The following is a 21,636-nucleotide window of genomic DNA, read 5'->3' on the forward strand; positions in this document are numbered from 1 at the left end:
CATGTTTTCAGGTCCCGACCATAATTCCCCGCAGATATCATTGAACAAAGGGAAACCTGCTCACGCCCCTCACTTCCTGTGCAGACATTGGTATTTAAGCGTTTACCCACACTAAATTCAGAGAAGAGCCAAAGATTGTGATAATGCCTCCTTGTAGTCAAACCATGTTTTCGCTGTGTTCGGTTCCATTTCATGCCCGCTGTTACAACCTGCACCATTCTATCAAGAATCCTGATTGTTATTGAGAAAAAAAGTGACATCGAAACAAGGTGATTACTGTCCCCCTGACTAATTGCACAATTTATGTATTTTATCTTATGATTCTACTTAGTGTATTGTAAGACGGAAAACTGTTCAATGAGCAGAATCGAAAAGAAATAAATTCTAAGGCAAAACTTGCATCTGCGCCACCGCGGAGCATTGTCAGAGTTCAGGAGAGTCTAGCTAGACATGTGGTTTACCTAAGTTTCTTGAGAAACTACAAAATTTCAGTCGGTAGATCAATTGTTCCATTTAATATCAGAAAAGCTATCCAAGATAGAGCATCAACTTCTTATTCTTCACAGACATCCAGTGAAACAGGTGCCTACGCCAAAAGATGAGAGAAAGTTAAAAAAATGAACCCGCGTGTCAGCGTATTCGCCCCCACACGCACAATCAGCAGCAAAGTATCGACCGCCCCCTCCACCATTTATTGTAGTAAAACGCACCAATTCCCTTCCATCAACCAAGCAATATCAAAGCCCCAGGAAAATGCATGATCTGCAGTGCAAGAACAATTAATACCGCATTCTGTTTTCTCTCTCTCTCTCTCTCTCTCTCTCTCTCTCTCTCTCTCCCTCTCTCTCTCTCTCTCTCTCTCTCTCTCTCTCTCTCTCTCTCTCTCTCTCTCTCTCTCGCAGGTTCAGAGGGGAAACTAACACAATAACAAAAACAAAAACAAATTCAATGACGTGAGGCGTTAAAGTTTGTTGCGTCGCTTTTTTTTCCCGATTTCTCCGATTCAAGAATCGTCAACACAACCGTTCCCACCAGCACGAGAAAGAATGAAAAACATACTCAATTGTTTTACGGTAATTTCTGTAGAAAACCCATGAATGAGTTTATAGAACCTGTTCCTACATGCCACTTCATGTTAACCTCGGTTGGCTTATGGGACCATTTAACTGAAGCTGAGTTGGTCCTGATTGAAAATTCAGATTTGAAGATCCTAGTTGATACGGGACGCAATCGAGTGATGATGGTATACTTCAGGCATTCAATAATATTTGTCTTCATAGCAGCAGTATCTGCGTGAACCGCCGCTCAAAACTGTCCAGAATTCAGTAAGGCCATAATAGACATTTCGAATTTTGACTGAGGTCCCATAGCTCGCTGGTTAACGGATCAAATGTCCCGAACATTTACTAATGACATGGATCACGTCAAGTCAAGCCACTTTTTATTGTAATTTCGACCGTAACTGCTGGTATAGTAGACAGTAAAAACGAGACCACGTTTGTGCGACAGACCCCTACAGATCCCACACCACTGTTGTACAAAATGTTCCAGAGTATGGCATCTAATGCTATTCCCATGGATGCAAGGAAGTTGGGTGAGAGGGCACGATATATCTAGATGCATAAGTCCCGTTCTTCGAACTGACCTTGCATATATTGACAAAGAAAATTACCTCCCCACTCGTAAACGTTGCCCTCCATGAAATTTCACAGAAATCCAACTGCCACAAGTGACTGAAATCTGAAACAAGGGACAACTCATGCATAAAATCGTAGAAGCTATTAATTTTCCAGTAAATACGGTAGTCTTTGTAAATGGATGTAGATAAGGCGGTCCAAGTGGTTCGCACTATCTAAATTTTCCCTATTTGCTCCCTTTCTGACGTTATACCGTTAAAGCATTCCTATCCATGGACTGTCCAATTACATTTTGAATGTGCTGGAAGTGTGTACCTTAAACAAACCCTCGCGCAGCTCGTCCCATATACTTACTCACTTCACTGGCCAAAGGTGGCCCCTCCACTTCCTATGGAATCTCTTTCCTCACCTTAAATCAATGTCCATTAGTAAATGATTCTCACTGGTAAATCTGCAGCGACAACAGTATTATTAATCTGGTCAGTGATGGGCCTGGATTACTAATGTCATCATCATCATCGTCAACAATGACATTGTCAGTGTGTGTGCGCAGCATTTTTTCTGGAAAATCAGCAATACAAATATTCTTCATGACAAGAAACTGCAAAAAGTTCAGATGTACATTATGAAGCTCTACCCATTATTGCACAGTGAGTCAGTGAAAATACTTTTCAATTCCCAGACCGGGACCATTACCTCTAACCACTGAATGGAAGTGGCACATGTTTACGCAACTCCCCAATCTGTTTCCACTGACACGCAGACGAGTCTTCATTTAAATTAAAGCAAATAGGTCAGAATAATGAATCTGAGAGGACTTCAGTGTAAAAGTACCATATTACATTTACTCTGACAAACGAAAATATGTGTCCTAATCTGGGAAATGACAGGAGTAAAATGAAAAGATCAGAACAAGAAAGATGTCACCGCCACCTGTTTTCATCTCTCACCTTCTGCAGCTTGCACATACTCATCTGGTTGTGTTTCAGGTTACTGGTTTTCCTGCAGAAACCTCTTTAATGTGTTACTTGCAAATTCTATCTCATTCAAGCAATATTTACAAATTATTTCAAAGCCTTTCAAAAAACTATCTCAATTGCATTGTACAAAAACACATAACTGAGCGTTTCTCGAAACTCTGCAAGTACCGAACTACAACGAGTTAACGACATTCCACCTTGACTCTACTTCTTCTGTTCAATAATTTTCTACACCGCCTTCTTGAAATAACAAAAACATACACATTTATTCGCAGCGTACAGCACATTTTTTTCAAAGGTTAATTACACTTAACATATATTTACACGTATACACAGTATTTTAACAACTATATTGAACATTTTATTCCTGGTATGAGACATCAGAGGAAATGATATCGGTTCTGCAAAGGTGTAAATGATGAAACAACCCATACAAGCAAGCTGGATGAATTCAGCAGGTCGGGCAGCATCCTGCCACTCCCCTTCTTTAGTCCTGAGGAAGGGTGTCGACCCGAAACGTTGACTGCTCATTTCAACGGATGCTGCCCAACCTGCTGAGTTCAAACAGCTTGTAAGTGCGTGTTGATTTGACCACAGCATCTGCAGTGTACTTTGCGTTTGTAAATGATGAAGACTCGGCATTCTGATGCTCCCCAGTGGTTCCCATTATCTGAAGCTACTGAATAGATGTTGTAACCATTTTCGTCATTGTGGTTCTCTATCTGGGGACCCACTGAACAATGACTGTATGTTTTTTTTTTCTTCCGTGCGGACTGACTAAATACAAGAGTGTAACAGGACTTACAGACAAATAACGCTGACATTTAGTTGGACATAACGATAATAAAAATGTGCCGGTAATTCGAAATATAAACGCGGCCGAATCTGATGATAGATAAAAAGAGTGAATATTTATCCTTATCCGTTGGGACACACCTGATACGAGTACGAAAATAACAACAAAAGCCGAGGTTAAATGTCTTTACGTGTGCTAATATTTCGGTTACTCTTTGGTGCATTGACTGCACAACTCTCTCCTGTGAACGAAATTCTGCCCACATCACATAACCATCTCCTGCTATGCAGGGTACTATAAATATCATTAATCATAAACCAATTTGAGGTATTGCTTTTGCAGTTTGAAATTTGTGTATTAACATTTTATTTGCTGCTCGGGAGTGGGCATTGACAAATAAATAGATATTCAATCTGTTCTGATATCCAGTTGCAGTGTGATCATTGATATCAGGGCATCATCACTGAAAGTACTACTGTGCTGAGGAGCGTTTTTAATAAAGAGGGATATTGCTGTGGTTTTATGGTCATGCATCTTGTTTTGCAATGAAGTTGCCAGTATATTTGAAGATGGTTCTGAATAAGTAGTGACATTCTTTGTGTGAGGGTTCGTGGGCGTGGGACCGAATGAGATGAGCTAATAACATTGCAGTTTTGGTGGAACTGGGCAGGCAGTGACGCTATCAATGGCGTGTCAGAATTAGCACTGATAACACCATGTGGTCTGTGACAGTCTTGCTTGTTGCAGTGATGGATCGCTCGGAACGAGGGAAAATAACCACAGTTGTCTCCTCACAGACCAGAAAGGGAAACAAATTATCTCTGTCGTAAATGTAATCCTTCTCAATCTATCTATCTGTATATCTATCTACATATGCACAAAGCTATCTATGCGCACATTGGCGAGGAACAGCAAACCTCTTTCTTTGAAAGAGACATAGCGACGATTTCCGTGGAGTCTTTCTCGGATACAGTAGTAGCTATGACGTCTGCAGTGCCTTATTTTGACTTCGCTCTTCATGATCCATTGCTGCACCACATTCTTTGGTGTTAGATGTTGTAGTTGATCTCATCCGCCGACTCCGCGAACACATGCTGGGGTATGCAAATCACGAATTCACGGGGGTTCACATTTGCTGGATACCTTCAGCTGGTTTAGCCTGCCTGTCGAATCGCCGTACCAGGGTTTGCCACTGTCGGATGCGAACAGTTACTTGGAGCCACCGGTAAGAACTGGGTGTCAGGAGGGTTCTAAATGTGGGTGAGCTGCCACGGGGTAGAGTACGTCAAGCCCGCCACAAAGCTGCAAAGAAGACACTGTTTATAACATTTTAAACTGAAGTGTCTTGGGGATTTTTTTTTTGCCACGAAACCTGAGCTGCTAATTTGAGAAATATTAATAATTACTCACTTTCATAGCTTGTACAACGTGCACTAAATAAGTATCAAATCTGATCTTTGGCAGATCACAATGGCTGCCTCTTAACGGCAGGAAGATTTTAAGCGGGTAAAATGAAGTAGATGTATATGTGTTCCTGAAGGTGGAAGACCCACGTTTCACTGAGCCGTTATCAATTCAATGTTGGTTGTAATTGATGATATATAGCATAATGAGTGTTTCTGATCTTTATTTGACCAGTACAAAACCCACACTTTCAGAATTACAATGTCAGTAATTGCATTCACCGGAGAGACACCATCTGGAACTTCGTTGCAGAGATGTCAGAACAACACTTACGAGCAAATAAATAATACGTCGGCCTGTGTCTTTAGATAGTTCCCATTGAACATCCTGAAAAACCATCCTCAGACGCTTGAGATTCGGTGCAGTTTCCTGCATTCTCATTTACCTCAGATTGTAATCGTCGTTAATTTGCCGGGTTCCTTGTCTGTTTTTGCACACTATTTACATGACCTTCGATTGACTGAAAGATATTATCACCCTGAAACGGCTGATTATTTCACTATCTCTAAGTTACCCCAGTGATCTCCTCTGAACATACTTCCAAGCGTATTATACCTGTGCCCAGTCTTGCTAGCCATTTCAGCCCTGGGAAAAAGTCTCTGACTATTCAAATGATCAACGCCTCTCATCAATTTATATACCTCTATCAGATCACCTCTTATCCTCCGTCGCTCCAAGGATTAAAGACGGAGTTCACTCAACATATTCTCATCATCAGGCATGCCCCCGATCCAGGTGAATCTTTGTAAACTCCTCTGCACACTTTTTTTTTTTGGTTTTCACATCCCTCCTGTAGCTGGAGAGAGAGTAAAAGATGTTGTTACCAAACACACCTGCAGAATTCCCCCTCCGCAACTTCCCCCTTCCTCAACGGAAATCTTACGATGATACAATTCCCTACACACCCAACAGATTCTGTGGTTTCTGCAGATATCACGTCACTTCCTTGTGTACTATCCCTCCCTACTAATCCCCTTCCTGGCATTTACCCTACCGTCATTTACAGGTCCTCCCTCATTCCACATTGGTGAGACCTAATATAGATTCCGGTACCGCATTGTGAAACACTACAGCTTCGCAGCCACCCTCTAAAATCCATGCTTTTTGCATTAGCGAATAGACATGTAAACACTCTCAAGTGTTCATTTCCATATGGATTTGCGGTCGGTCTTTAAGAACAAAGCCCAGTAAATCCCAGGAATGTCGGCAACATAAGTTTCTTACTGCCTTGCGACAAAATGCATAGATTCACGTTCGAAATTTGCTCTGTGACTCTAATCGTAAAATATCCTACTTTTTGTCCACAGGTCATACGGAACAAGAGTATGATAGATAGATAGATAGATAGATAGATACTTTATTCATCCCCATGGGGAAATTCAACATTTTTTCCAATGTCCCATACACTTGTTGTAGCAAAAACTCATTACATACAATACTTAACTCAGTAATAATATGATATGCGTCTAAATCACTAATTCAAAAAGCATTAATAATAGCTTTAAAAAAAAGTTCTTAAGTCCTGGCAGTTGAATTGTAAAGCCTAATGGCATTGGGGAGTATTGACCTCTTCATCCTGTCTGAGGAGCATTGCATCGACAGTAACCTGTCGCTGAAACTGCTTCTCTGTCTCTGGATGGTGCTATGTAGAGGATGTTCAGGGTTTTCCATAATTGACCGTAGCCTACTCAGCGCCCTTCGCTCAGCTACCGATGTTAAACTCTCCAGTACTTTGCCCACGACAGAGCCCGCCTTCCTTATCAGCTTATTAAGACGTGAGGCGTCCTTCTTCTTAATGCTTCCTCCCCAACACGCCACCACAAAGAAGAGGGCGCTCTCAACAACTGACCTATAGAACATCATCAGCATCTCACTGCAGACATTGAATGACGCCAACCTTCTAAGGAAGTACAGTCGACTCTGTGCCTTCCTGCACAAGGCATCTGTGGAATATTACACACTTAAATCTTCGGCAATTCAATAGTAATGTTGATACCATCCAGCGAAGGACCCCGCTTCATCATTCTGCAGTGTAAACCATGTTCAGTCTCGCCCAGGCAGCACCTCCAGCGTCTGGAGCAATGACGTCAGTTGCAGGGGATCTCGCCATCTCAGTCCCCGTGTCACTCAGAAACCTGCCTTGCCGAGAAATATTTCTCCGTCCGTCACTGTTTTTCTCTCCCTCTTCCCATTCGACACAAAAAAAAAAAAAAAAAAATATATATATATATATATATATATATATATATATATATATATATATATATATATATATATATATATATATATATATATCTCCGTCCGTCACTGTCCTTCTCGACCTCTTCCCATTCGCCCCCTGGAATATATCTCCGTCCGTCACTGTCCTTCTCTACGTCTTCCCATTCAAAACTGGAAAGGCAGCAATCCTATCAAAGAGAAGTTAATCATTGCCATCGGAGGAGCAATTGGAGACAGACAATAAATGATGCCTTGGTAACAACACAAATATCGCCGAAATCAACAAAACTAGTACGAGCATTGATGTATTGAACAATGTGCATCACGTGGTACTTAATGACGCAGTGGATAATAAAATTGTGGGGTAGGAATTGAAATGAATTGCTCTCGCAACAACTGCTTCCGAGTTACTAATGGAAAGTTGAAACACACGGTGAGACTATCGCCCAATCGTATTCAAAGTGTGAAAGTGGGATGTGTTTTATCAGCGCTGAGATATTCTCAAAGAAGCCGAGGGCCACGCATCAGTACCAGTTCCACACCGGATACAGAGTGGTGAGTCAGCTCACGGTGATGATAACAGTCCGTAAAATCGCACATCGATGCCAGTTCCACGATAGATACACACGTAAGCCTTTCTCCAGGCAACCAATGGCGACACATCGGTACGTTCCAATGAAGAATGGTGTTATTTTGTTTTTTATCCCCAGTAAGCCGAAGGCTTATGAGTTCCACAATAGGCACGGAGTAGTTGTATCACAAAAGCAGAAAGAAATGAGACTGAAAGGTGAGCTTGAACACACCCTCCGTTCTGTACATACGAAAATGCTGAGGATGTGGAAAATGAGAAAACACTGAATGGGGAAATGGGACAGAGATAGTCATGAAGTCACAGATTATTACTACAGAGAAATAGGCTCTTCGGTCTGTCTGGGTCATCCGTCTGTGATCTTTTGCCTTGCCCTATTTATCTGCATTCTCCGCTCTCTCTCTCATCCACGTACCTACACAACCGACAGTGAAATGATACAATTGAATCCGCACCTTCTCGTTGGGCTTGCAGTTCCTTCCACACTCGCTCGACCCTCGGAGTGAATAGTTTCGGCTACATCCACTTCTTGCACGTTTTAACTTTCTCCCCAAGCCTGTGAACTCTAGTTGTAGATTCACTCAAAGGACAGAACAAAGAAATCTGCAGCATATTGCAGCCCCTTCTGTCCACAAAGTTGTGCCAGATATGTACCCTACTCTAGAAACTCCCTGGACTTTCCCGAGCGCATAGCCGTCTATCTTTCTAAGCTCCATGTACCTGTCTAAAAGAGTCTTCCACCACCGCCGCCGGCATGTCTCCATGCACACAACACTCTCTGTGTGAAAAAAAAACAACTTACCCCTGCTATAACCTCTGTACCTACATCCAAATACTTTAAAACTATGCCCTCTTGTGTTATCCATTTCAGCCCTGGGAGAAAGAAAAACTCTGACTATCCACGCGATCAAAGACTGTCCTCATCTTATACACCTCTGTCAGGTCAGCTCTCATCCTCTGTCACAGCAAGGCCCTGTTTTCCTAAGCTACGACCTCCATTGCTGGCAACAGACTTTTAATCTCCTCTGCACTCCCTCTGTAGAGACCATGCACCCTCTCTCGAGTGTCTATAGTATAGACCCTGAATGAGGAAAATCTGCGAGCAATAACCCTGTTCATTTCCCGAACACTTCCTTTCAAATTTTCGCTGCACTCTTTGAAGCTTATTGAAATTTCAAAACTGTAACTAAATGGCCAGAACGATATTCTATCTGTGGCCTCACCAACATGTTTTACAGCTTCTACATAACGTCCCTATTCGTGTGCTCAGTGATCTGATTGAGAAGGTCACCGTGAAAAGGGTTCAATTTGAGCCGATCTGCCCGTGACGTCGATTTCCTGGAATTATCGATCTGTATCGCCAGGTCTCTTTTTAAATACTACACACTAAAGTCCATTTATTTAATATCTGGTCGATGCCTGTTGTATCTTTCCTCACAACGCAGTCCATCTCTCATATGTCTGTATTAAATGCCATCTGCCATTTTTCAGCCCATTTCCCAGCCAGTCAACATCAAGCTGCAAGCTGGGATTGAGTTTCTGGCTGGAATAATGACTCCAACTTAGGAGTCGTCCGCAATTCTTCTGTTACAGTTTTCTACATCGACATCTGAGTCATTAACATACATGATGAAAAAAAAGACAATGGGCCTAAAACCAATCCCTGCACTACACTTGTCACAGTCAAAGAGTCAACCATCCACTCTCTGCTAATCGAGAAAAGAACGTTCATCAATCCGTCTACAAGCCGCATCTAAATTCTTATGGCTGTGTAACTTTCATTATCAGAGATCCCTGGAATATTACTCTCGATCGCTTTTAAATGCTCAGAAGTACATACGTAAGGCGTGCTTACTGTGATGGATGTCATCAGCTGTTGCTGTGACTTTCGTCATTCAAATGACTCGAAATGATTAAAACAAGTGACAGAAAAAAATGACACAAAATGCTGGTGGAACACAGCAGGCCAGGCAGCATCTATAAGGAGAAGCACTATCGACGTTTCGGGCCGAGAACCTTCGTCAGGACTAACTGGAAGGGAAGATAGTAAGAGATATGAAAGTAGGAGGGGGAGGGGGAATGCGAAATGATAGGAGAAGACCGGAGGGGGTCGGGTAGAGCTGAGAGCCGGAAAGGTGATTGGCAAAAGGGAAATAGAGCTGGAGAAGGGAAAGTATCCTGGGACTGGAGGTGTACGGAGCAAGAAGGTGGGGGCACCAGACTGAAATGGAGACCAGGCAGAGTGCTGGGCAGAGACAGAGAGAGAAATGGAGGAGGGGGGAAAACTAAGTATGTCAAGGATGGGGTAAGAAGCGGAGGATATAATTAGGGTTTTTTTGCCCCTCCTTTTTTCTCTCTCTCTGCCTGTTCTCGATCTCTCTCTGGTGCTCCTGTCTCCCTTTCTTTCTCCCTAGGCCTCCCGTCCCATTATCCTTTCCCTTCTCCAGCTCTGTATCCCTTTTGCCAATCAACTTTCCGGCTCCTATCTTCACCATACCCCCTCTGGTCTTGGCTCGGAACGTCGACAGTGCTTCTCCTTATAGATGCTGCCTGGCCTGATGTGTTCCACCAGCATTTTGTTAGTGTTGCTTGAATTTCCAACATCTGCAGATTTCCTCGTGTTTGCACAGAAAAAAATGATCCTATCTGCACTCCTCAATAAATTGTAACCTATTTCACCTGCCGAGCTGTTGTCCTGCTCTCAAATTCAGAAGCGAATGTGCTCCGCTGAATGGGATAAAATAAATCTGTTTGTAGGTGATTACCCATGTTGATTGTTCAGGATGATTGTCTATGTTAGAAACAACACTGATCTGAAAATTTCTTCAGATTTCCTCGTGTTTGCTCTGATCTGAATATGTCGAATTTCAACAGCTGATGTCAGATGTCTTGGCAAGTATATTTGTAACTTTCGTATTCTCGTTTGTTTACAAGTTATAACTTGTAACATCCCTTGGGGATACCGATTCGGGGCATACTACCAGAGTAAGAAAAACACTTTAATATAAGTGTTTGTGTGGCTGGTTGTCCCTCATGCGACAGATGACATAACCACACTAATTGCCTCAGTGGAATTACACTCAATTTCATATAACTCTGTAAAACCTGCCGCCAGTCCAGATGAGCAGTCGGAACGTTCCATGCAACTGAACGCTGCATCTGACGGAGTATGGGATATCTGACGATATCCTACAACTGCAGCGATCGGTATCCCTGGTAAGGTACTGGAGCTGGTCACTCTATGTATGGTGCCTTCGTCACCTTGTTTTTATTACGCTGCACTGTTTGGTATTTTACTGCGCACAGATGCTACCTCCGTCTGGAATGTGTTTCCAGAATTGAGGATTCAAGCATCTGATAGTTTTGTAATTCAGCTCCCATATTGTTTCTATTTGATGTTTTTTTTTTAAATGTATTTTGTCAATGACGTTGGTGCCGCTATTGCCATAGATCCACAGTTTCACGTTGCTTAGATTTCTGAGCCGATAGTGGTCGCTTTTCCAGTTCAGAAGCTTTTCCCACTGACAGGCCAGTCGAATATTGACACACTGGTTTGTTCTTCCATAAAACGTTAAATTATGCATTAAGTCTCATGATTTCACTGCAAACAAACCTCTCAGCTATTTCACGTCAAAGGCGTTCTTTATGGAGCTATCGAACTTCACCGGTACGTGAGTCGTGGAAATCAGATGCCCGGTTCTAACCTGTTGGAAAGTCGCCATCCCACTGCTAATTATGTCCATTAGTGTCCAGCTGGAGTGCACAGACAGAGTCCGCACAAATTGAATTTCTGCTTTTCACTTCCAAAAAAAAATCACACACTGCGTAGCATTGCAAAAAAGGTGGGCACTCTGACATTTGCAGCTAACGATAATTCTGTGTTGATTTCTTTTCCTCTCCAAATTTCTTGTAGTTAATTTAACGGCGATTGTCATCCTATCTCGGGGAAAATGCGGACTCTCCAAATGCATCACCCGTTACCTGGTTGGAATGGCAACAGCGGATCTGATGGTGATTATAGTTTTCGCTTTAGTGGAACACACCAACAATATATACATTTATTCCAGATTTTTGCTCATCACTCTATGCGCAGTGACACGTGTGTTATTTATTATGTCGAGGGACTGTTCTGTATGGTTTACGGTCAGTTTTACCTTCGATCGTTTCATCGCAATATGTTGTCGAAAGCTCGGGGAACGATACTGCACTGAGAGAACAGCAACGGTGGTTATGGTGACCGTGGTTATAGTGAGCTGCGGGAAATGTGTCCCGTATTACTTTGTCGTTGAACCTTACGTCATTATTGACAACATGCCGTGGCGTTGCGCCCTCACCCATGAATACGCTACTTTACCCGTGTGGAGAGGAATTATTAGAAAGTATTTTAACACCGTTGCTACCAATCGGCTGAATTCTTATCTTCAATGGGTTAACAGTAAGGCATATAATTGCGGCAAATAGAGTCCGCAGAGGGCTTCGGAAGAGTAGCGATAAACAGAAAGATACCGAGGTGGAAAACCGCAGAAAATCGATGATTTTATTGTTTGCAATTTCAGCTAATTTCATATTGCTTTGGATGCCCTATACAGTTCATTCCCTGAAATGGCAAACGGAAAATTACTATTACCTGGACAGATACTTGACTACCCCGGTATATGTACTACAGCAATTTGAGTACATGTTGCAAACTCTCAGTGTGTGCACCAATACTTGTATCTATACACTGACACAGAGGAAATTCAGACAAGAGCTGAAGGATGGAGTGAGGTATGTTGTTACGTTAAATGGCCACCTGTGAAGATAGCACCCACTCCAATTGAAATTCAGCGGTGTTTTAGAACGTAACAGTTAGAATAAATTATTAGGTTTGATAAATATGTCATAAATTCAAACAATCTTGTGCCTGGTCTTCTTGAAATGAATGAATTCGAAACAATCACAGAGACTTGACCGTCATCCGGGAAAAGGTACCACAGCATAAAAGACAGGACCAAAAGTTTGCGAGAGAGCGTCATCCACTGGGCAATGAAACTGATAATCTCTGGCTGATTTGAGTGTTTTGATGTTATATTGACTGGTCTATTTATTATAAATTATTATAAATTACTAGGTTTGCACATTACACATTCAGACGGAGACGTAACCTAAAGATTTTTATTCCTCATGCATGAGAATTATGTAAGAAATAAAGTCAATTGAATCTCAAGGACAAGAATGACTTCTGGACTTTACGGGGTTGAGATGATTCAAAATGCTGATAGTCGGGTAAAAGGGAGTACAGGGAATGCTTCTAAAATCAAGGGGCGTTTGATAGTATCACAGCTGCGGGAAGGGACGACACTACGGTGGGATTGTATGTTAATAGACTGTAAGTGGAAATCCGAAGTAGGAAGGGAACAAACATCGGTTTGAGAGTATTCTGTACCGAGCTCCCATCACCAAAACGAAAGTAGCACGCAGAGACAGTGACAGATCGGGAGATAGATATTCGACAGATGTCATTTTCCGTTGTCACAGGCAACATAAACTTCATGGATATTTATCGGCAATTCCTCTGTTTAAAAGGTTTAGTTGTGACAGAATTACTCAGATATCTACAGGACGGAGTCCTGGCACAAGTAGCGGAAAGGCGGACTACAGAACAGTCGATCCTGTGCTAATACTGGAAAGTGGAATGGGTCGGGGAACCCTGGTTGATAAAGAGATATGGAACACCTCTTCAAGAAAAAGAAAGAAATATACTTATGGTTTTGGAAGAAATGAACAGACAGGGCTATGGGAAGTCACAATGTAGCCAGGATGGATTTAATAATGTACTTGGGATAATTAAAAGGCGAATAGAAAGCATGGGAGAGCCACATTAAGTTTAGTGGAAAAACAGGATGAGGAGAGAGAGTGGGAGAGATATGGGATAAAACTGAAACATGTGTCTGTAGTGCATGGAGGCAGTGAAAGCCCTTTATGATACTTTGCTTTGGTATTCACCACTGAGTGAGACCTTGATGGATGTTGATACAGCGAAAAAAAAAAACAGGCAGGTGTGCTGAGGCATGCAGACGCTTAGAATTACGAGCTGGAAACTGGGAATGCTGAATATAAACCTTTTCCCGGTGCTGCAAGGTATACAATACAAGTAATTAGAGCGAAGCGAGAGAAGCTATTTCTGAGCTTTTGCATGACATTTGCGTCATCGCTGGCCACAGAGTTAGTACGGGAGGACTGGAGATTGGTAAATGTTATTTCTTAGTTCAAGACATGTAATAAGGATTGTTGGCCAGAAAGAATGACAATCTTCATATCAGTGAATTCAAAGGAATCAAGGACAGTGGAAGCGATCTTTGTTCTTGCCGTGTGCTTGGGGGATGGAGGCTGTCATTTTGTGAAGACACTCTATTCTTCATTTTGTGAGCTTGACATGCTGGGCTTGCTTAGTGTTTTAAAGAAGACTCAAAGACTCTTCAGTTAATCTGCTGGACTGGAGGTCATCTCCAAATAAGGAGTTATCTGTGAGGTGTTCTTTGGTTGGATATAACATGCAGGATTGTGAATGCCTGAGGCGATTCAAGCTCATTGCTGACTGAGAACAAAGAGATCTTCCTTGATGGGAAGAGAACAATAGATAGCTGCTGGCTTGGACCAGATCCAATCACTAGGTGTTAAAGGCCAGACACATGACCTGAGGCCAATGACACGCGAATGCGAAATTTGAATTGATAAGAAATGGATATAAAAGCGGATGCTTTGCAGGTGCTGGTGGCGGTAACTTCGAAGAATAACTATAAGAATACAAGCGAGAAGAAGCCTGCGTTAAGCACGTGGAGAGTAAATCGGGACCAGGAGGAACAAGGAACGCCTGGCCAGCGTAAATTCCTCCGCACAGGTAATACCTTTGCTATTCTTTGACTATCCAGGAGAGTCAGGGATACGTAGCAGGTGTGCGCACAATGTTTGTAGTGTATGAATTCACGTACTTGTTAGTTTGAACAATAAACGTAATTGTCAGTAAATACAGATCTCTCTGTGCCTCACTCAAAATCGTTGGAATAGGTAGGAGCTGTATTTTGCTCTCTTTTTTCAACAGAATTGGCGTCCCTGGCTGTGCTCGAGGTTAAATCTCTTGTTGAGTCAGCACGAGACTCGAGCCGGACCACGAGGGCGAGAAACAGAGAAATCGGGGCTGGGTAACTGGTTGGTAGTGACCCAGGATGAAGAATTTAGGGAAAGCTGCAAGTCCGAAGGACTTAGATAGTTTTGATTGGAGGGGATTCCTCCAGAAGTACGTATTGGGGAAATGGTCACAATACGGGGTGTGTGCTGGACACACCAGCGGTAAAGGCGACGAAGTGTTTTTAGAATTGCCCGAGGAAAATTGTCGGACAAGGAATTTAAGTGACTACTGAAGCCAGTCGCTGTTGCCTGCCTCATTGAGGAATTAATTGAAGCCGATGCAGAGAGAGATAAGTTAGCAGACGAAAACAAAAGAATCCGAGAGGAGTTAGAAAATGAAAACAGAATGCTCAGAAAGGAGTTACAAATCCTCAAGGGAAATTTTACAGATTTACAGGGACAAAGAAGTATGGATTTGGTGCATATGGATCAGTTTCAGTTGAAATTCGAGAAGCTCGTTGAAGAACAGAGTAAACTGGAAAAGGAAGCTAATTTAGCCAAGAAGCAACCGGAAAAATTAAAGAAACATTGCAGTGATTTAAAAACAGCTATAAATGTGATACAGAAATCACTTTCTGAAAAGAGATGTAATACTAGTGACCATCCAAAGTGTTTAAAGCAGATACAAAAGCTGCAGGACCAACTTTCTGCACAGAGGGGAATAATATGCGCTGTTGGATCTGAAAGAGGGGAACAGAGTGAATATGTAGATATAGATTGGAACGGTTTAGCCGATGACGCGACGAGACATGGTCTTGATAATGACGAAGCGCTTTTTCCTGAGGATCCCCCGCCCGCAGACAATACTAAGGAATCGCCGGTGCCAACGGCACCACTAGCTCCTTTACTTACTATTCGAGAGGGGCGAGCTGGGGCAGGAAATCAAAACCAGAATATAACATACCCTACTCCGTTTGGAGTACAGCAGCTCAGAGATATTGCCAAAGATATCGGAATTTGTGGGTTCGGAGATGATCCTCGGGAACTCTTTCAAGTCACTAATCATTAGAGAATAATACACGGTCTGGATGACGCCGAGGAAAGGAAATTGATTATAATTTGTTTACATCTGAATATACACACAGCTTTGCCAAACGTACAACAACAAGGTGGGGGCACAAATGAGGAATTAAAGACGGCAATATTGACGGTTATGGGTATTAACAGAGGCGATCCTGTAGAGGCGATAGCCTAATGTTACCAGAGGAGAAGTGAACATCCCACTGCGTTTGCGTCCCGTTTATGGACGTGTTCCAAGGAGTATATGGAACAACAGTAGATCGAGACTACTTAGGATCAGAGCCTTTAAATAGATCGTTAAGGACATTGGCGGCTCACTCTATCGATGAATCTAAAGAGGGATTAGACATGTTTGATCCCACTGACCCTACACATAATGAGGCATGGATACTGAGGAAAATGAGTAGAGCATGTGAAAAGGAGACACAAAGGCCAAATAAACCCGCTAATGGGAAATTGCTCTCTTTTGAAGATAAGGCAACTGCCTGGAGAAATGAAGGTAGGGGACCCACTCTAAGTATCACCCCACCACACTATCAAGTGACTAAGAGAAAATGAGGAAATGAAACAGTGTCGAGAACAGGGAGTCTTGGCGGTGGAGTGTTTAATTGCTATAATTGTGGTCAAGAGGGACACATCATGAGAGAATGTCCAAACCTGAGAAGTGGGAGAGTATGGCAAGGAGGTGTCACCTTGTAGCGGAGACAAGCCTTGTAACAAGCCCACAAAACAATATGGTGGAGACATCGCCATTTGGGGATTGTTCCCCGAGCTTCAATGACGGTGTCAGGCCTCACCAACATGGGTGTGTAACACAAGGTGAGACGAACCTGGAAGACCTCTAGTAAATGGTAGGGTCAGAGGTAATGTCCCTGTTACCTTTTTATGGGACACTGGAGGATCCCGAACCACCGTCAACACCAGTAACGTAACTAATGCAAACTTGGCAATACAAGGTAAAATTATCTTAAGTGGATGTACAAGTCATTCACAAGTGGGACATGTGAACAACTTCCCTTAGAAGTTAGAATAGCAGACATAGCATTAGAACATTCCATAGTGCTAGTTGAATTACCCCGGGAGCAGGAACATATAATGGGGCGTGATTATATGGCCAAAGCGGGACATTGTTTTGATCCAGTTAACTGTATGATTTGGCGAATGCCAACCAGTATGAATGATACATGTCACAGACAAATTCAAGTCGGTGAATATCAGGATAGAATCTGCACCATGGGGGAACTGTGGATAAAACCAGAGGAGATGAGCAATGATCACATGGTACAGCGAATCATTACACAAAACTCTGGGGCATTTGCACGGTACAAGCACGACTGCGAAAAGATGGCTGGCAGTGTGTGCATACAAGGTCCAGGCCCCAAACCACAGAAGCAATATGGATTTCCAAAGAGAGCTGAGGAAGATGTGGGTAAGGTAATACAGAGTTTGGTACAGGGGTACTGAGGCCAGTAGCCTTAACTAATAACTCACCCATAAGGCCAGTGAGGAAACCAGATGGTAGTTGGAGATTGCCAATAGACTATCGAGAGCTGAATAAAGTAACCCCTTTAACAGCCACAACTGTAGGAACTAACCCAGAAACAGTAGTCAAACAGAATGAAAAAGCGCAGTGGTTTACAATTTTAGATATAAACAATGGATTTTGCTCCATCCCATTAGAAAGAGAGTGTCAGTACAAGTATCATTTACCTTTCAGGGACAGCAATATACATGAACTGTCCTACCACAGGTGTTCCATAATTCCCCGTCTATATTTCACCAGCATTTAAAGGAAGGCTTAAAGAGGTTCTCAATGCCTGAATGCTTGGTCCAATATGTAGATGATTTACTCCTGCAGACGGAAACTAAGCAGGAACATTATCAGCTATTGACAGAACTGTTGCAATTATTGCATGCATTGGCACTAAAGGTAAATCCTAAAAGGCACAGGTGATGAAACAAGAGGTTCGTTATTTGGGAATGACCTTGACACCGGGAAAAACAGAAATTGATAAACGAAGAGTAGAGTCGGTTATGGAACTGCCTATTCCTCAGGATGTGAAAGGGCTGAGGTCCTTTCTGGGGCTAATAGGCTACTGTAGGGATCACATTGATGGACTTTCCACTAAGGCAGCTCCTTTAATGGAGTTACTGAAAAAGAATGTGGCATGGGAATGGAAATCAGAACACACCCAGGCTATCACAGCTCTGAAGCAAGCACTGGCCATGGTGCCTGCTTAGAAAACCCCAAATCCGAATGAACAATTCTCATTGGAGGTGGCTACAACTGATACCACCCTCTCAGCAGTCCTATTACACGAGACGCATGGAAAGTTAAGACCAGCAGCGTTTGCATCACACATGCTCTCACCAGTAGAACAGGGGTATACTGTATGTGAAAAACACTTGTTAGCAGTTTTCTGGGCAGTACAACATTTCAACTACATAGTGGGACTTAATCCACTTACAATATTCACAGAACATACCCCCATACAATTACTGTTAGATGGAAGGATAAAAGATGGCTCAGTAAGCCAAAACAGAATTGCCAGGTGGACATTGCTGTTGCAAGGGAGAAATATAACTGTAAAACGAGCAAGTACCACCACTATGTTAGCTGACAACCTGGTGTACAATGGTGGTGAACATGAGTGTCAGGTTCTGTAGCTAATGATCCCAAGGGACCATTTGTATCAAAGCAAACAGGAGGGGGTAGAGACAAATCAGACAAAATAATGCTTGAGACCAAAGACACAAAGGAGAATGGAAAACCCTACTTTAAAATTTTTGTGGATGGCTCCTCATCAGTACAGGATGGTGAGAGGAGAACTGGGTGTGGCATTTACGTAGAGGATGAACAGGGACAGAGATGGTATAGAATAGCTTTAAAGCTACCCAAAACCATGTGCGCACAAGCAGCAGAATTGGCAGCTGTAGCATACGTGGTAAGCCACTCAGAATATTTTCCACCTGGATCAGTCATACACTCTAATAGTATTTATGTTTGTAACAGCCTTACAGAACATTTGCCACTGTGGGAAGCAAGAGGGTTTGTTTTAGCTGACGGAAAGCCCCCTCCATCTGCTGCTCTGCTGCAATATATATTTAAAGAAGCAAAGGGGAAAGAATATGGAGTTGTAAAGGTGAAAGCTCACTCTAAATTGTCTCCTGAGGGGAATAAGAAGGCTGATGAGTTAGCAAAGCAAGGTACTTTAAATGGGCAGGAATGACAACCACAGATTGGAGAGATGGGAAGGCAGAAGGAACAGCAGATTAAGGTTATGGATTTATCCGAGGAGCAGAAGAAGGATAAAGAATTTAAAAAAAATAATAGTAGTAGGGTCAGAAATGTATGAAGAATACAAGGGTGTACACGTTAAAGATGGAGTAGTCCTATATGAAGGAAAGTTTGTGGTTCCAGAGTTAGGAAGAAATCGGATGATCCACTGGTACCCTGATTTATGGGGACACTTGGAAGCTGAAAGAACCCTGGAAAAAATCAAGGAGGTGTGTTGGTGGCCTAAGATGAAGGAGGATGTGGAACACTGTCAAGAATTGTTTGGTTTGTGCACAATATAATCCTGACAGAAATGTAAAGAAAGGAGCCCTCCAACGTACCAGACCAGTGGAAGGACCTTGGACTAATTTGCAGATAGATTATGTTGGACCCTTGCCACCAACCCCAGGAGGTACAAATATATCCTTGTAGTAGTAGACACGTTCACCAAATGGGTGGAGGCTTTCCCAACTAAGACTAACACAGCCAAAGCTACTGCAAAAATCTTATTGGAAGGAGTATTTACTCGTTGGGGATTACCTCGGAGTATAGAGTCTGATAGAGGCACACATTTTACAGCCCAGATAATGCAAGATGCCATGGTACTTTTAGGAATTAAGCAGAGATTCCATATACCCTATAGACCACAGTCTAGTGGAATTGTGGAAAGAATGAACCGAACTTTAAAAAACGTGACGGCCAAAATGGTACAACGACATCGAACAACATGGCAAACAGTTCTGCCTTATGTGTTGATGGTAATAAGGAATACAATGGCATCTTCAACTGGTTATACGCTTATAAACTCATGAATGGAAGAAACATGAGAGGGTTTGAGGAGTTGTTAGGGTTAGGTTTGTCAGAACCTGAAATAGATGGGATTGTCTCAGAAAAGTGGGTACAACAGTTGGTAGAGGCAGTGAAAGAGGCCAATTATGTGGCGGCTCATCAAATAGGGAAGAAGAAACAGCAGAGTAAAGCCTATTTCGACTCAAAAGTCAGTCCCATAGAATTAAGCCCAGGACAAAGAGTGATGATTAGAATGCACCAACCCACATAATTTTTAAATCCAAGTTTTGCAGGGCCCTATGCAATCATAGACAAAGCAGGTCCATCAGAATACAGGGTGCTAACTTCTCCAGATAAAAGTGGATGGTACCACATCAACCAGTTGAAATTGGTGGGGGAGAAACAGGAAACTTATCACCATCGACATGTAACAATTGATGTACATGATAGTCCCAATTTTGGAGACTTGACAATTGATGTACACAATAGTTCTGATTTGGAAGATCTGAATTTGGAACAGTTATTCCAAGAAGATGGCAACAGATCTGAGCAAGGAGGAGTTTTTCCATTTTCTCAGTTTGAAAAAATGGGGAGATGTGTAAATAAAATAAGGAGAAATACATTGGTTGCTGCCTCCCCTGTCTTGAAATGAAATTGGGTGAGAAAAGATGGACGACTTTAGTCCAAAGATGATTGGGAGCTTAGATTGCATGGGTTGGAAAACCAGATAGAAAATATGGATTTAAAGTAATTCAAGATTGGAACTGGAAATAAGAGCAGATATTACCCTTTGTGTATTTACAGATTTAATTCAATATGAAGAGAGTAATGCTTTTTATGGTGATGGAATTGACCATGACTGGGGTCATGATCGGTTGTGCTTCCGAAACATTACTGCCGATGAACTTGTCAACAACAACGTCGTTATGTGAAGAATATTCGGTGATCAAAGAAAACTTTTCTCAACGGATACGGGTAATATGGGCGCATGTGGAAGAAATGAAAGACTTGAATTTGTATTATGCTGGGATAGATGGTTTGATGTGTGTGGACACGAGTGGTGGAGGAGGCAAAGGAAATAATTCATCAGTGGGCTGAACATTCAAAAGTTATTAAGACACATGCTGAGAAGGCAAATGAAATGTTGAGTAACTTAGACTTTTGGGATAAAATTTGGAATTGGGGATCAAATATTCAAATACATCCATGGTTGAGAATAATCTCACATGTTGCAGTAATAGTATTTTTTTACACTGATGATTGTATTATTTAATGTGTATCAACTCAGAAGATGGAAGGTTGAAATTATGCAAAAGGTAGAGGGGAATGATTTTGTACTACTGAAAATACGATGGCCAGTATAAAAATTGTATGAATTTAGTAAGTAAAAGTTATAATGTAAGTGCAGCACACCTGCTGGAGATCCATGGCAATCCAGTGGATGATCAATAGAATAAAGGATAATGATTCTAAGATAAATCTTTGGATCAAGAGGAGGGATATTTTGGCCAGAAAGAATGACAATCCTCAAATCAGTGAATTCAAATGAATCAAGGACAGTGGAAGCGTTCTTTGTTCTTGCTGTGTGCTTGGGGGATGGAGGCTGCCATTTTGTGAAGACACTTGATTCTCCATTTTGTGAGCTTGACATGCTGGACTTGATTAGTGTTTTAAAGAGGACACAAAGACTCCTCAGG

At 42.2% G+C, this 21,636-nt stretch overlaps 1 protein-coding gene across 1 annotated transcript in view; it reads right to left on the bottom strand.

The window, feature by feature from the left end:
• Nucleotides 1–2,361, bottom strand: part of LOC140721004 (NACHT, LRR and PYD domains-containing protein 3-like) — a 41,249-nt gene extending 38,888 nt beyond the window's left edge. The window contains exons 1-2 of the mRNA XM_073035869.1: nt 2,334–2,361; nt 1,673–1,740 (exon numbers count right to left, since the gene is read on the bottom strand). Coding sequence (XP_072891970.1) covers nt 1,673–1,740; nt 2,334–2,361 — 96 coding nt within the window. The remainder of the gene's footprint in view (nt 1–1,672; nt 1,741–2,333) is intronic.
• Nucleotides 2,362–21,636: the final 19,275 nt, after the last annotated feature.

The sequence above is a fragment of the Hemitrygon akajei genome, unplaced genomic scaffold, assembly GCF_048418815.1.
Source record: "Hemitrygon akajei unplaced genomic scaffold, sHemAka1.3 Scf000049, whole genome shotgun sequence".
NCBI lineage: Eukaryota > Metazoa > Chordata > Chondrichthyes > Myliobatiformes > Dasyatidae > Hemitrygon > Hemitrygon akajei.